The following is a 16,741-nucleotide window of genomic DNA, read 5'->3' as shown; positions in this document are numbered from 1 at the left end:
ACTTTTCACTTGGGTGAATCAATTCCTATTATTGAAAAATTTATAAAAGTACAAAAATCTGGTACAATTATTTTTGGTATTTTTGATCAAATAGTTGACAGTTCAATTCTTGGTATTAATCCAGCTACAAATATAGATGAATTTAAAGAGAATATCAATGCGTTTGAAAAAATTAAATTTTGTCATGTAATACCTAAATCAGATGAATTTTCTAATGTGCCAAAGGCAATATGTAAATTATCTTCAGCTGGTCAATTAGTGCATAACAATTGTCTTAAAATTATAAAAGATAAAAAGAAAAATTGCCTGAGATGTAGCAGGCTACGAAATGTTTTATTAATGCGTCAACTACGAAAGAGAGAAGGTTGCAAACCAAAAATTTTTTTATCATCATCTAAAAAACCAGTAATTTACAAACTAAGAAGAACTTGTCACAATATCCAAAAAAAATGTATTAGAAGTAAGCAAACTATATTAAATTTCAAATTAGAATTGTGAAAAATAAAAAAACAGATGGAAAATTACAGTGAAAAATCAATTATAGAAAAGTGCCAAGGAATGAATGAATCCCAAAAAACATTGATACTTGAATTTTTTGCTGCTAGTAAGACTAAAAATCCAAAATCACGAAGATACTCAGAAAATTGGTTAATGTTATGTTTGCTACTTAATATACGCTCTCCTAGTGCATACAAATATTTAAGGACAAGTGCATTATTACCACTTTCACATCCAAAGACAGTTCGAAATCATCTATCATTAATTAAAACTACATGTGGGTTTGACCAAGATTTCTTACAATTACTTTCAAAAAGAGTTGAAACTATGTCTAGTATGGATAAACATGGCGTACTATTATTCGATTCTGTTAATCTACGTAAAAGCTTACATGTCAACACTTCCACACTAACATACACAGGATTAGAAGATTATGGAAATGACTTATCTAATGACAGCCATAAAGACTATGCAGATCATGCCCTTGTATTCATGTTCCAATCATTAAGTTCCACTTTTTATCAAACAATTGGTGTATTTGCCTCAAAAAATGACGTAAAGGGTTTATATATACAATTTTAAAATTTTCATAAATTGAATTTGTGTTATTAATGATTTTTTTTTAGTTTAAAAAAACGAGATAAATCATTGTTAATCCTATATTATGCATGTTAAATTGGGGCCAATGACTACTAGCGCTAATAGTTCGCGCGTACACCGTCCATGACCGCGGCGTTACATGGTCTAGTATAGCCAGCGTTGCCAACCGTACGGTCCCGGTTGGGGAAGTACGGTAATTTGGCCTCCCGTACGGTCCACGGACGGACCTGTCAAAATCATGGAAAAATACGGTAATTCTATTTACCGACATGATTGTCATTATTCTAAATTCTTGAAATATTTATTGTTTTTAGGTATAAAACTTTAAGTTTTAGTTATAACCATATAAATTATAGCTAAGTAATATAAACATTTCCGTTGGTTTTATATATTTTTTATTATGATGTTTAATGAAAGTGATGATGACATTGATGCACCTTCGACTTCAACACCGCGTGGTGAAAGCACCCATAAGCTTGGCCATAGAACGCAGAAATATAGGACGGAATGGGAGCAACTACCCGGTTTCAAAAATTGGCTTGGACCAGTGAAAGACAACATCACAAAAGCTTATTGTTGCTATTGCAAACGGGAAATGGTCTCAGAAATAACAACAATAAAAAAACATGCAGCTTCTTTGGCTCATTCGAAAAATGTTAAATCCATTACTAATATTTTTAAGAAAGTTGACGATGTGAATGAGGTTAAAAAAATCAATCAAATTAAAAGAGCTGAAATATTAATTTGTGGTTTTCTATCCGAACACAATATATCTTTCAATACTGCTGATCATTTAACACAAATACTAAAAAAAGCATTTCCAGACTCTGATATTGCGAAAAAAATTGTTTTGGGTCGAACTAAGGCTACTAAAATTGTAACAAATGTCATTGGTAAGAATCACAAAGAAGAATTAGTTCAAGATTTAAAAAACACAACTTTCAGTGTTATAATCGATGAAAGTACTGACGTGGGAACTCTTAAGACCTTGTGCATTTGTGTTAGGTACTTTAACCCTACAACAAATAAGATCATGTCAAGGTTTTGGGAATTAATTGAAGTGTTTAAAGATTCTGATTCAGCTAACGAAGGTGCCACTGCAAGTAAGATATATACTGAAGTAATAAACTCTTTTAGAAATGAAAGTATTCCACTAGAAAATATAATCGGCTTTGCATCTGACGGTTGTAATACAATGTTTGGACCTTGGAATTCGGTGGCAAGTCGCTTTAAGGAAGATTTTCCTGGAGTTATGGTGCAAAAATGTATTTGCCATTCATTAGCGCTGTGTGCTAGTGAAGCCTGTAAAATTTTGCCTCGAAGGTAAGAACATTTACTTTATACTTTGTAAAATATTACAGTTTGATTAATTTGTTTTGTTTAAACTATTAATAGATGTGAAGACTTATCACGAGATGTTTACAATTTTTTCAAAACAAGCTGTAAACGAATTGCTCAATTCAAAGAATTTCAAACATTTTGTGATGTTAATCCACACCGAATATTAAGACCATCGCAAACACGATGGTTGTCTTTGTTGATGGTAGTTCAGCGAATTCTGGAACAGTGGGAACCTCTTAAAATGTTTTTCAGATTACATGGGTAGTGATAATTTTCTTTTTTATGTATGAAAAAAGAAAACACCTTATCTATTTATTTAAAAAAACTGTATTTGATTATAGATTTGAAGAACGTGTTGTAATGGCAGAAACCATCTATAATAATTTAAATGATCCACTTAATTTTTTATTTTACAACTTTTTGGAATGGGTATTACCAAAGTTTGTAAATTTGAATAAGCTCTTTCAGAGTGAAAAAAGTGTTGTTGCTGTATTACATATTAGAATGAAGGAAACATACCAAGGTAGTTATGATAAACAAATAAGCTAAATTTAAATTAAACCAACTTATGAATAATATTTGTATAAATGTATTACTAAGTAAATATTTTTTTTGTCTACCAGAGCTGTTATATTCTTTCATAAAGAAGTGTCCAGATCCATTTAATTGTGACGTTGAGGATAGAACCATGTTTTTGAGGAATGAAGAAATGTATTTGGGGTTTAATGTAATGACATTGATTCAAAAGCCTGAAATAAATTCAAATAAACAAATGCTAACAGAATTTTATGAGAAATGCAGACAATTTTTAATTGTTTCCTGTAAACAAATAAAAAAAAGGTATTTGAATAACACACTTATTGTTATTTATAAAACATAAGTACTATTATTCAAATATAGTGCATGTCTCAATTTTACTTTCAGGTATGACTTTAATAATTCCTTACTAAAGGAACTCTACAACTTTCAACCAAAAGTTGTATTGAGCAACGAGTGTCTCGTTTCCTTATCATCGATGTTTAATGAAGTTCCAAGAATATCTACACAATATAGCCAATATGATCTTCAAGTTATTGATACCGAATGGAGAAAGCTGAATATAATTGATTTGTGTGATACCATAAAAACAATAAAATACGTTGATGAGTTTTGGACATTCTTATATAACTGGGAATGTGATGGTGAGTTCAAATTTAAAAATGTAGCCAGTTTTGTTTTAAAGATTTTGAGTTTACCTCATTCGTCTGTTGATTGTGAACGAGTTTTTTCTAAAGTGAATTTAGTAAAAACAAAAGTGAGAAATAGATTACAAGTCGAGTCATTAAATGGATTACTACTGTCTAGTGAACATATTAAAGGTACAACTTGTGTACACTTTAACCCTACCAAATTAATGATAGATTCTATGAATATAACAATGTATCATTATGAACCAACTGAAACTGAAATTTCAAATGATGTTGTAGAATTTGGAAACTTTACAACATAATAAAAATGTTTAAAATTGACTAATGTATTATAATATTATACTTATTAAAAAGTTTTCATTACACTTATTTTTTACAATTGATTTACCTATTGATCTATCCTATTTACACATACCTATTGCAGTATTTCCAACATATTGTCTATTGAGTACAGGCGCACAGCTATGTAGTTTAGAGTATAGACTAATAATATGTAGAGTTATAAAGAGTAATTTATATAACAAGGACTACGGAGACGTCATGGAGTGCGGAGTACGGACTGGTATAAATGTATAATAATTAATAATATAATATTTTGATTTTGATAATGTTATAATAATAATTGTTCTATGGTATTGACAAGATTTAAGATAATATTTATTGTTTACGTGCATGTTATCACCTAGCTACGAATTTATAAATTATCGTACGGTCCTATACGGTAATTTGACAAAAAGTCATAGATAATATATAGAGGATAGGCTATTCCAATACCTACAACCCATGGGTTCGCGTGCCGGAAGAGCCCCAGACTAACATTGGTTATGGTAACCTAGTTATCAATGGTTACGTTATCCTGTTATCTTGTCAATGTATTTGAATTAGGAGTACGAAATGACGAAATTTGAATTATTAAACATTTTACTGAGTAGTGACTAGTGAGACAGTGAGTACACTATTAAATTTTATTAAATTTTGTGGCAGGTACAGTACAATTAATAATACTTGGTATGATCGCAAAAGGTATTGTCATTAAATTATTACTACTATATATAATACAGTATGTTACGACACGTACCGATCGTCAAAAAATTATGAACATACATTTTTGTTTAAATCATGGTAAGTAATGGGTACAATATTATGTATATAAAATGGTAAAATTCATAATTAAAATGTTCATGCATATTTACATTATTATATTATTTATTATATTATTATGGTAACTATTACCTATAAAGTAGAGTCAAATATAAATTATATATTACTTTATATATTTATTATTACTCATTTGGATTTCATTCGTGCCTGAAATGTACTATTTTTTTCAACTTTTTCTTTATTGGAAGTTTGTCATTAATTTTCCTGGTTTCATGAAATAACCTTATTTGAATGTATTTCTGTATGATATTATCAATTAGTATAATATTATGTTGGCTTATTTGACTACAACTTAAACTTTGAAATAAATTATATTCAGTTAGAATGTGTTTGACTTGATTCATCATCAATTGAAATTTTTGTCTCGTTTTTAATATGCATGAAGTGTGATTTTGTCTGATTATATCTTCTGTAACCTTACATATTGTGACTAAATCTTTGTTTGGTTTTTTTAGATGGCCTCTATCTTTGATAATTGCTAAACTATTGCAATGGTAGTTGCTCTGTAACTCCATTATACAAGACTCACAATTCAATTTTTTTTTGAAGACTTCGGAGCACAAACCCTGCAATGTATGAACTAACATCTTTAACATATAGAGTCATTGTATTTAAATTAGTTAACTTTGCATTATCTATGTTTGTAATGTTTTCATTTAATTGATTATCTTCATTTATGATTTCCACAGCTGAAGGGTTTTTCAAAGTATTGTCCAGAGCTTGACAATTACCGTACATGGAACTACGTATTTGGTTGTGAACTAATAGTCTTTTGTATGCTGTTTGGAACTGATGACAAGTTGGATTGTCACTATAACCACATCTGCCCCGAATGGCACTAAAAAAAGTTTCAAGGTGGTCTTGACTTAGCTTGTAAGTTAGTAAATAAGACATATCACCCTTTTCATTTAAAATTGTATAATAATCCAAAGCATTTTGTATGCCAAAAATCATTCCAATAAAACCTGTTTTGCGTTGAGAACAAATTACTTTTGTACCATCTTCAAAAGTAAGTGCTTGAACATACGTAGAAAAATTGTTCAAAAAGTCTTTATATTTTTGGTATGTGATTTGACATATGGAACTATTATACGGTTTATTTGATAAATATTTTCTTGAATTTAAAATGTCAAAAGCATTGTTAAAAATTTTACAAAACTCTGCAGTAGCTAAACATCCTTGAAAATTAGTATCTGTGCCGTTTAAATATAATAACGCATCACATACACTATCACTTAAAACTTGTGCCGCTAGACGGACATTCATTTTTTCATTAAAATAATTAATGTGTCGATTAGTTAGTTTTGTTGCTACCCTTAATCCTTCTGAATTTTCTTTGTTATATAGTTGTTTAACGAAATCCCATTTTATTTTTTGACCATTACCATTGATGATCACTTTTTTGTCTCCAAAAGTATTTCTTATAAGTTTGATCATGTGTGACGGATCATAAAAACAAAAAACTTTTTCATTTGAATTTAAAAAATATGGACTATTATTGTTTTCCAAATCAAATTTTGCTCCGAGAGAAGTGCACATAGTGGTGTTCACATTTGCTCCATCATATGTTACTGAATTTAGGTTTGCTCCAGTTTCACCAATTNGAATCAATAAGAAAATATCCAATAGGTAATTTCCAGTAGCCATTCATTCCGACAACAAGAAACACTAAAGCATTTCTTGCTTCTGGAATTTCGTCATTGTCCAACTCATAGTCTGTGCCCATATTCACATAGCCATATACATTTTGACAAGTGTCAATTTCTACATGTTTTTTTATGCATATTTCATCAACAGTTAAATTACAGTACACTGGTCCTTGTTTACATTTGATACTAATAGCATCTAATGATTCTTGTGTAAAACCCGGCTTTCCATCAACTACTGTATACCAACGACGCAGTGTTCTGGTATGTGGTAGAATATTTGAAAAGGAATTGCGCACAAAATCATATGCCTTGGGTGAATAGTAATGAAGAGTTAATGCAAACCTCCTAATTTCATTACTATATAATTTCTTATTCTCCAAATTGTTGGCTATTAAACTGTTTAAAACATCTGAACCCAAAGCCTAGGAAAAATAATTATATAAAAAAAAAAAATAATAATATTATTCTTATTTGCAGTTAACACTCAACCAACCACTATAATCAATAAAATATGACTGTAACATAGTTTAGATTACATTTAAATCCAAGGCCTAAGTAAAAAAAAAAAAAACATATATTGTGTATTTGCAGTTATCGCTCTCAGCCAACCACCAAAATGAATTAAATATAGTAGCAATAGCTTATGTATATAAATATACATTTTTGTTAAACAAAATATATTTGTTTAATTTCATTGTTGTATACTTTCTTATTCTTCAAACTGTTTTCCCGTGTTTTTAATATATCCAAAACCAAAGATTAAATAAAACAGTTTATTTATTAAAAAATAATCATTTTTTTGTGTATTCCAAGACAACACTATGATACACACACACTGAACTAACCACCAAGATAAATTGAACAAAACAGTAAAACAATTTGTACATAAAAGTTTTTATTTTATATTAATGGCGGATCTGGTTACTGAAAAAACACTTAAACATATACTAAACATAAATGACAACATTAACAATCAACATATCCAAATTCACCTTCAAATTGTCTGCTGCAGCATCTGAAATATAACAATTTGACTGCAAATCAGAAATTATTGATTGCAAAGATTGGACCTAAGTTTGTAAACGACGATTTTTTTCCATCAAATTTTTAGTTTTTGAGCGAAGACCTGAAATGGTTGATTGGACAACAGGAAAATTGCGACGTGCTCTATTAGGACTACTAAAATCATTAATGCTAAGGTCCCCAAAACGTGTAGAATTACTGGATTTTGAATTTTTTTTGGCAAGAGGTGAAATAGAATCAAATAATTTTCTGAAAACAAAAAATTATTTTATTTTGGTTATTCATATAATAGGTAGGTAATAATTATGAATATAAATTTACCTCTTAGCATTCACTGGTGAATCTTCCATAAATGTATCATTATTATGTTCTAATGTTTGGGACAATGGTGAATTTAAACTGGTTGTAGCAGTAGCACTGAAATTTAAAATTTATTAAATAAATTTAAAAAAAAAAGAAAACTTACTTTTTAGAAGCGAGAGGAACAGCATCTCTTAAAAGGATCATTTGGCCTCCACTACTGATAAAATGCTCCTCATCAAAATGCTTAGAACATACACTATGCCAATTACTGACCTCAGTAAGCCCAAAAGCCTGCATCCAGGCACCTCGCCTATCATCTTTAGGAAATCTATTATATTATAATAATTAAATTGATCAGAGAAAAACAAATTATGACAAATAATATTTTATATATAATTCTAATACTTACAAATGGAAAGATAATTCTTCATTTGTATTGGATTTTGATTTGCACACCACGCATATGTGCACCATTATAATAAATTGAACGTATATTATGTTAAATAAAATGTCAAATAGAATAATATGAAAAATATTATGGAGGTACGTGACAAAAGTTAAATAATTTGAATATTCAAATAATTGACAATTAAAAAAGGCACGAAATTTGTATATTCAAAATGACAATTTAAAAAGGCACGAAATTTGAATGATTGATAAACGAAAAGTGATAAGTGATAACCGTTGAACCACATTGGACCATCCTACTACCACTCTGGTTTCTTGGGTGCTCTCTGAACACGCGAATATTTGTTGAATGGCCTATCCTCTATATATTATCTACGCAAAAAGTATACGTACGGTCCTATACGGTAATTTTACAAAATGTGTACGGACGGCGGCCTTTTACATGTTGGCAACACTGAGTATAGCGCGTCTTCCAACCTGAGTAGATAACCGTGGATACAACGTAGCTGGTCGCCAATATCATATTATGTCGGCGAATTGGGCTTTTGAAACCATTAAAAGCTGGTTTTTTTTATCAAAAAACAGAGTGTCGGCGAACTGGGCATAAACCCCATTTTTTAGCGGAGGCATATGTTGATTACCTCCGTGAGAACCGTGCATTCCAGGTCCAGGCGTTTCCAATGCCCCGGTACGTTAGCCCGTCGTCTTCAGGCGCAGCGTTTTCAAACTTGCAGAGTCGTTTATAGACTTCGGCGCTCTATAATGGGCCCATCGGCACTGGGCTGCGGCTGTCTACTTGCGGGAAAATGGTGGCATCGCATGTAGACAGAGCCCAGACCCTGCGAAAGTGTTCCTCGACCTCTGGTACCGCAACTTCGCAGGACTGTCCATCGCCCGAGAGGATGAGCCGTACGGCACGCCGTCGGTTGCGCCTGTACAGCGACTGAATAACCTTGGCGTCGGTCGGGTTGATCGCAGTCCTGTTACCGGAGGCTTGACCCTTCGATTTGACGGACAACTTGACGATGACGGCGGCAATCTCTTCGAAGAGGGGCAACAAACCTTGTCCACACCTCGTCGTAATACGACTCCCTTGCCGAGAACGATAAAGCGTTGTCTGAACGCGTGCAGTGGAGTCGTGTCATCGGGCAAAAGGGTCTGCTCCTCAACACCGACGTCAGCACTGTCGGCGTCGAGGTTTGAGGGGCCGGCCACTTGGCTGCTGCCAGTGTGGGTGGACATAGTGGTGAACACAAAAAAATATAAAACTCACATGACATGTATTCGACCAGACTGCTCCAAAAGGCGGCGTTCAGTTGGTCGGAGAAAAAATCACAGCAACAGAACGTTGGCCAGGCTGCTCAAAGAGACAGCGATCAGCTGGTCGATGAAGAAATCACAAGGATATGGTCAGACTGCTCCAAAAGTCATTGATCAGCTGGCCGAGTAGAACTTACAACATGATAAACAATAAAACAGCTGGGCCAAAACGCGGACACCAGCCAGCTGTGAGCTTCTCAGGTCGCTGTACCCCGAACGTGGAGTGACCGAAAGAGTCCCGGAGAGGGTGGACACTCCTCTGCACGAGACAGGACAGGTGGCCCGATCCAAATGCCTCCCTGTGTATTTTATGATATTGCGCTGTATGTTTTGCGTGTATTGCACCACGGTTTGGCGGGCGGAGTATGGCCACTAGAGTTGGCGAGGGACTTTTTTTTTCATTTACACAATGAGTTGTGTTGTTATTAAAAATATATTCATGGATTTCATTACGTGTAATTTGTGAAATTGAAGCCATTATAATATAAAAAAACTATGTAAATGTAATTCCATAAATATTGCTTATAAGTAAGGATTTCAAACTTCAAGTGCTCACTACAAATTAACGAGCAAATATGAGCAGATAATGATGATATTTTTGTAATCAGTAGATTGTGATTTAACTGGTGGTATAAATATTGTCGTGTAACTCGATGAAAAAAATAATTAAATTTGTATCTTTATAAAAGCTAATAGGTTTAATTTGTAACTTTGTACATTTCAATGACCACATGCGGGTTAATAACAATTGTAACTTCATAATTGAGTCATTAAATGCTATCTTTGTACCTTATCTAACACACATAAATTGTCAAACACTTAAATTTCATTTTATTTTGTTTATTGTAGACAGTTAAACTATAGGACGATTATTTACAAAGTATAATAGAAAAAAAAATTATTTTGTCTAATTGTATATTATTTCATAAGTATACATAATTATATTTTGCAATAAGTTGTACATATTTATACGCCTTGGGTAGTATACAAAACAATTTTATCATCTTTATTTAAGTATTTTCAAATTCAAAATATCGAATATTGGCCAACTATTTTGATTTTTGAACCACTGTGCGTCGGTTTCTCGATGTGTGAAAGAAATAGTAGATGCTCCTAATCAATCCCAAGTTATTATACACTTGTATTCAATTTCCATCAAACATTCAAGAACTAAATCAAGTCCGTGATAAGTAATACAAACATTTTTATAATTATATAATAGAAGGCAGAGAATAAGGATTTTTATTTACTATGTTCATTTAGGAACACGTTGGAGACGTAGGGAGTCACCGGTGACACCCAACCAGTTTTTTTACTGAACGGCGGGTGTCACCAGTGACACCCATATAATTCTTCACTTAAGTAAATTTCCTAAGTTGAAAATGCAACTATATTGTAAGTTAAGGCCAGAAACATGTTCACTACTGTATTATTAAGCTTGTGTTAATCTGGTCAGTGATTTTAATGAGTCAAACTTGAGATATTTACTATTTTAGAAAAATTAATAATCAATGCATTTTAGGTTATACATAAACAAATTCAAGATAAAAACCAATTGTTTTGGTTCTAATAACTAATTTTGATAGTCATAATAAATCTTTGGGTACTCATATAAAATTACTTAAACATGATATTCAACATACCTGACATAATAATATACTGTATACAGATACTAGGTAGTAGGTAATAAAAGTAAATTGCTTGTATCTTTACAAAATACAAGAATATTTTAAATTGAGAACTAATTTGTTTTTTAATAAAATCTTTGCAATAAAAATAAAAATATAAACAACTTATTACAATCAAAAAAAATATAACATAACATAAAACTTATATACTAGCAATAAAAAAACAATTAATAAATGAGAAACACCTTATAACCATGTAAAGAAAATAGAACATAAAACTTACATCCTTGCAATAAAAACAATTTATAAAAATGAGAAACAACTTATAACCAAGTATAAAAAATATATAATAACATGGGACTTATAACCTAGCAATAAAAAAAAATATATAAAAATTGTTAGTGGCTAATGTTTATGTTGATAATAATGTAAACATTATGGTTTGTCACAGTCTTGGCAAATTGTTGAAACCATTTTGCATTTTTTCTTGGATTCTGTCGGGCCCAATGTCAACCATCTCTCACGTTTTTTCTGTTTGAATTTCCAGCTTTTCCTTCCATCTCTATCAAGTTATGTGGTCTTCTTACAAATTTTGGAGAGACTGACAGAGTTGACAACTTGGAAGAAATAACATCACTAAGTAATTCACGAATGAGATTTTCACGGAATTTTTTTATTTGCATATTACTATTATTTGTGACACTTTTATAAACGTTCTATGCATTTACAACTGCCGTACCTAAGAGAATCTCAAACGCAACTTTATGGTACCACCATGGTTTTTCTAAGAACACTATGGTAGCTAGACATTTGATTTGTGATATCTACACTTTGCTTGAACCTATTGTTAAACAATATTGCTTCTAGTTTCTTTACATTTTCACCTAATCGATTTTTTTTACCTGTATCAATTATATTTACAGTATGTTTTGTAGTTATGAATCTAACGGATCTTTTATCTTTCCAGTGGCCAATAACTATACCATTAACATTTTCCATACCAATTATATCACCTTTTTAATTTTTTGTTATCTTTTATTACATTTTTGGAGTGTGTTTTACATTTTTCCTCAGTGTTCCAACTAAATGTGTGTTTTGATTCCGTAGGTCTTCAGCAATTTTCATATTATTATAATATTTATCAGCGACCAATGTTCTTGCAGTGTTTAAATATGAGTGCATTAAGTTTTTTACAACAGTATAAGTAACTCTTTTATCAGATAAACCTGGCTTTTTCATTTTTCCTTCATAAACAATAGATTTAAAAGTATACCCACTTGAATCACATATTTCAAAAATTTCTACTCCATATTTAGATGATTTACCTGGCAAATATTGTTTGAAGACCAAACGACCTCTAAATGGTACCATTGACTCATCAGTTGCCACTGTTTCACCAGGAGTTTTCAACTTTTTCAAAATTGTTGTTCAAAATATTAACTAGAGGTCTAATTTTATATATACGGTCTGTGATGTCAGCTGTAGCATTATTTTGTATATGAAAAAATTATTGAAAAATTTAAATTATTTAAATTATTGGAAAATTGGAGATGTTGATGTATTATTAGGTGTTAAATTGTTGGTGTGAGTTCTTCCTCCAAACCCCCTTTTCATTCTCATTCCTCTACATCTAGTATGTGCTCTTGATTGTACTCTTGCTCTGACTGGGATGGCTACTGTATTTGTCAAATCATCACACTTATTTAGTGAGCTATCAGAAAAATTATCTGAACTAGATTCAGAACTAGAAGGTATATAATCCGAAGTAGTTGTGGAAGTGGCTGTGTTTGGGGAGTAAATAGTTGGTTTACCATCATTTACAATATTGTTTGACGTAGTTGCTACATTCTGTAACGCATGATAAGTTGGTTCTTCAATGACGTCATTAGTCAGTAAATTATTTTCATTTTCAGACTGTGAACTGTTTTCATCTAAACTTTCATTTTCATCAAGCCAATTTAGCACCTTAGTCATATCCATTTTTACAAAATACCTTAGTTACATATAAAATAATTTGTGTAACACTTTGTCAATCGAATGTAATCATAATAATCATATTATTTCAAGTTGCCATAGAAATTAAATAATATTGGTTATCAAAGCTTTATTTATTATCATCTAGTTGTAACCATGCAAACTCAGGGGTCACCGGTGACACCCAGCCGTCCTTGAAAAAGTATTTTTCCATTCCATTATTTATAGACGAGGGTGTCACCGGTTGTTTCCGAGGAGCACACATGCCAATCATATATGGAATAATAGCAATCTTTTACCAGTTATTCAAGAATTACACGAGCGTAATTTGAATGATAACTATTTACTGGGTAAACAATATTAAATTTAAATACTATTTACTTTATTTAAAATATTTGTCGTTAGTGAATGAGGGTTGATTAAAACATTAATTACTAGGAGATTTTAGGTATCCATTACGTCAGTGGATTTTAACGCCAATATGAAACCCAAGTAGTGCAGCTGAAATATATTATAATACTAAACAAATGTGTACAAGAAGCCTAATAGAACGTTGTAATGGGGTTCTAAAAGCCCGGTTTAGGTGCTTATATTCCGACCTATAATTATTTTTATTTTTATGTATTTGGTACTTGTATAACATTATGCTTATATATTTTCTTCTTAGATGTTTGATCAAAGGTAGAACTTTACATTATAATCCTGAGAAATCATCAACAACCATAAATGCTTGTGTTTTTTAAAATCATTTATGTATTACCTACATACAATGTACCTACCTGAATATATATAATATGAAGAACTAGAGGAAAATGACATGGGAATATATCAAGAAGTTGAAAATAATGATGTAATTCTCAATAATCAGCAAAATAGATATTTAATGTTAGGAAAATAGCAGAGAAATAGAATTGCTCAAGTGTTACAAAATAGAACTTGAATGAAATAAATGTATATCTTCTTCTTATATAATGAAAAGCTAATAACGCGTATTAGATCCACGCGGGGCGCTGACAGCATTGTGTGTTTCTTCCAAGATGACCAATAATAATACTTCTCGGCGCTGTTCGCGCCATAGACATAAAAATATATGGACTGCGCTCAGAAAGAGAAAACCGGGACCGATATAAACTGAGAGAGATAGCGATTGTTGGGGGCAAGCATGGAAGAAACTATTGAATATTTTTATTTACACCATGAAATAATCATTATCTAGTTTCTGTTATCATCAAAACAACAATATCAATTAATAATAAAAAGTAAAAACTGAGTGAAAATCATAATAATAATTATAATAATTTGAAAACAAACAACAATTTTCCCTTTTAAAAATACAAGTATAATAATAATATATAAATATTAAATAATAATAGTATATAATAATAATGTGTTTAAAATTACTGGTTTTTAAAATGTACAGTTTTTGTTAAAAAAGATCTTATTCTTTCTTTGGGTTCACTTATAGTTTTGTAAAAATGATGTAATCTTACTGTAAAATATGTTTTTAAAGTTAGGTGAATTATTTGCAGCAGGTGATTATTGAGTGGTGATTGATTTAATATATGATCTGATAAATTTTTAAACATAATATTAATTTGAATTCTTGATGTTGCTTTTATAATAAGATAATTAATAGGGTTATTTTTAATGGTTGATAGTTGATGTTGATGTGTTTTAAAAACTTGTTCAGCTGCTTTGCATAAAAATATTACGTCATACGACGGTTTTATTAATCCACCTCTATTCTTCACTTGTATTAGTTCTAACCCAACTTCTACATGTTTTTCAATCATTGCCATCACACAAATTGAACAAGACATTTTTTTAATAATTTTCCTCACCACAAATCCAGATATATATTCTATTACATCATTAACATATTTAATTTCATTAGGATTTAAAAGAAGCATTCGTCATCTGTAATTAGATTTTGTTCTGACACTTCATCTTCTATATATAAAAGATCTAAGTAATTAGTCTTTTGAATTTTTTTAGATGAAGTTACAAATAATATAGAAGTTAAATCTTGAGGTTCACAGTTTGCAAAAGGAAGATAATTTCATTTCATTGTGTATAATAAGACGCTTATATGCAGCTTCAAATTGTGATGCTGTGGGGTTGTTATTAAACCCACCCTTTGCCCTTATTGCGGAAAAAAAACATCTCAAGATGATCCTGTGAAATTTTGTAAGATTTTTAGTCAAGTATTCCATTTTCAATACTTGTTAGACAAATAATTAAGCCAATAAACCCAGTTTTTCTATTAGAAGTAATTAATGACTGAAACGTATTTGGGAAATTTTTTTCAGGCACTTTTAAATTTTTTATGTATGTAATTGACTTCTTAATAAAATTTTTTATATGATTTTCACTATTTGGCCACAAAGGTTTTTTGATTTCGGATTTACTTTATGCACCACAAGACAGTATAAAAGATCACATTAAAAAATAATCTAACCTTAAGTACAGAAAAACAATTATCTGAGATCAGTCTTTTTTCATCTTTTAAATGAGTTATCAAGTTATTCATTGTTTTTATTTTATGTTCAAGTCTATAATTTTCTTTTCTTAATGATTTAATTTTTTTTATATGTTTTTCATGTTCATTTTTAGTAGCAATCCAATATTTCAGCCTACTATTTGGACTATCTATCTCAGCAATGTCTTTGAAATCACCCACAAAACATTTGCGTTTCCTAAAAACATGTAAAATATACATATATATTGTATAATATCATCATATTAGTACTTTTTTAAATTAAATAATAAAACATATTAAAAAATACACATATACCTATTTTTTTGCGGATATAGGGGTGTTAATAATATTGGAGCTTATTTTTGTGCACGTTGGTGTATTACTAAGATTAGGAAATGTTTCTGTATTTTTTGATTCATTTAAACTGATTGTTACTGGTAAATTACCATAAATTAATAAAACTAATTAGTTGCAAATGTTGAAAAATAGTAATGAAAAATTAGTTTAAATAGGTACAAACATTTAGCATTTAAATCATTGGAAGATAGTGAACTACTAATTTCTTCAGTACAATTATCATCAAATACTTCAATAATATCCATACTTTCAACAGGAAACAAATTTTTATTAACATCTGTAATTAGATAATATTAATATAAAAATATATTATATTATTATTATTTTAATTATATTAAAATAAAAAGAAGAATACTCACTTTTCTTGAATAAACTTGGTATAAGGGTTTTCTTCAATATTGGATTGCCATGAATTCCACCTATATAGTATGCTGATTCAATAAAATGCTTGCTACAAATAACACTATATTTCGTTGGTTGAAAATCAGGATTATGTTGTTTGATCTGATGATTCCATTGTTCACCAAGACTTCCTTTAGGTATATGCTAAATATTTAAGTATAATATAATAATATAGTATAATATAGTTATTATCCAAAAGGAAGAATGAATTTTAACTAGGTACCTATGCATTTTAATGCCGAGTTTTTTTTATTGTTTTACAATTTTTAACAGAACAAGTTTTCATAATTATTTTTAAAGTAAAATGACACTATAATATATATTTTAAATTTTATAATTACACAATATATCGCTTGTTCGCGTAGATATGTGGATATTGTCGATAATATAAAGGCTTAGAGCATAGACATA

The 16,741-nt window shown here is 30.4% G+C and overlaps 2 protein-coding genes and 1 pseudogene across 2 annotated transcripts; 2 read left to right on the top strand and 1 right to left on the bottom strand.

Moving 5' to 3' along the window:
• Window positions 1–1,258: 1,258 nt before the first annotated feature.
• Window positions 1,259–3,005, top strand: LOC111030978. The gene is made up of 3 exons (XM_022310734.1): window positions 1,259–2,421; window positions 2,494–2,700; window positions 2,781–3,005. Exons 1-3 carry the CDS (start codon window positions 1,499–1,501, stop codon window positions 2,986–2,988), a joined length of 1,338 nt encoding a protein of 445 aa, XP_022166426.1. The 5' UTR covers window positions 1,259–1,498; the 3' UTR covers window positions 2,989–3,005.
• A 3,666-nt stretch (window positions 3,006–6,671) lies between these two features.
• LOC111030968 lies at window positions 6,672–8,535 on the bottom strand. Its single transcript, XM_022310725.1, has 4 exons — window positions 8,172–8,535; window positions 7,926–8,090; window positions 7,781–7,876; window positions 6,672–7,708 (listed from the first exon to the last, which is right to left on the bottom strand). The coding sequence occupies exons 1-4, from the start codon at window positions 8,234–8,236 to the stop codon at window positions 7,507–7,509; spliced, it is 528 nt and encodes a 175-aa protein (XP_022166417.1). The 5' UTR covers window positions 8,237–8,535; the 3' UTR covers window positions 6,672–7,506.
• A 4,832-nt stretch (window positions 8,536–13,367) lies between these two features.
• Window positions 13,368–14,241, top strand: LOC111030988 (annotated as a pseudogene).
• Window positions 14,242–16,741: the final 2,500 nt, after the last annotated feature.

Source organism: Myzus persicae, unplaced genomic scaffold (assembly GCF_001856785.1).
Source record: "Myzus persicae strain clone G006 unplaced genomic scaffold, MPER_G0061.0, whole genome shotgun sequence".
Lineage (NCBI taxonomy): Eukaryota > Metazoa > Arthropoda > Insecta > Hemiptera > Aphididae > Myzus > Myzus persicae.
Note: the sequence above shows the minus strand (reverse complement) of the source record. Positions and strands in the feature narration are given on the sequence as shown.

Bases quoted from the DNA above. Each gene is read 5' to 3' on its own strand.
- LOC111030978 (XM_022310734.1), top strand. From the start codon at position 1,499: ATGATGTTTAATGAAAGTGATGATGACATTGATGCACCTTCGACTTCA. The intron at 2,422-2,493 runs GTAAGAACATTT...AACTATTAATAG, and splicing joins TGTAAAATTTTGCCTCGAAG to ATGTGAAGACTTATCACGAG. The intron at 2,701-2,780 runs GTAGTGATAATT...ATTTGATTATAG, and splicing joins ATGTTTTTCAGATTACATGG to ATTTGAAGAACGTGTTGTAA.
- LOC111030968 (XM_022310725.1), bottom strand. From the start codon at position 8,236: ATGGTGCACATATGCGTGGTGTGCAAATCAAAATCCAATACAAATGAA. The intron at 8,091-8,171 runs GTAAGTATTAGA...ATAATATAATAG, and splicing joins GAAGAATTATCTTTCCATTT to ATTTCCTAAAGATGATAGGC. The intron at 7,877-7,925 runs GTAAGTTTTCTT...TTTAAATTTCAG, and splicing joins GTTCCTCTCGCTTCTAAAAA to TGCTACTGCTACAACCAGTT.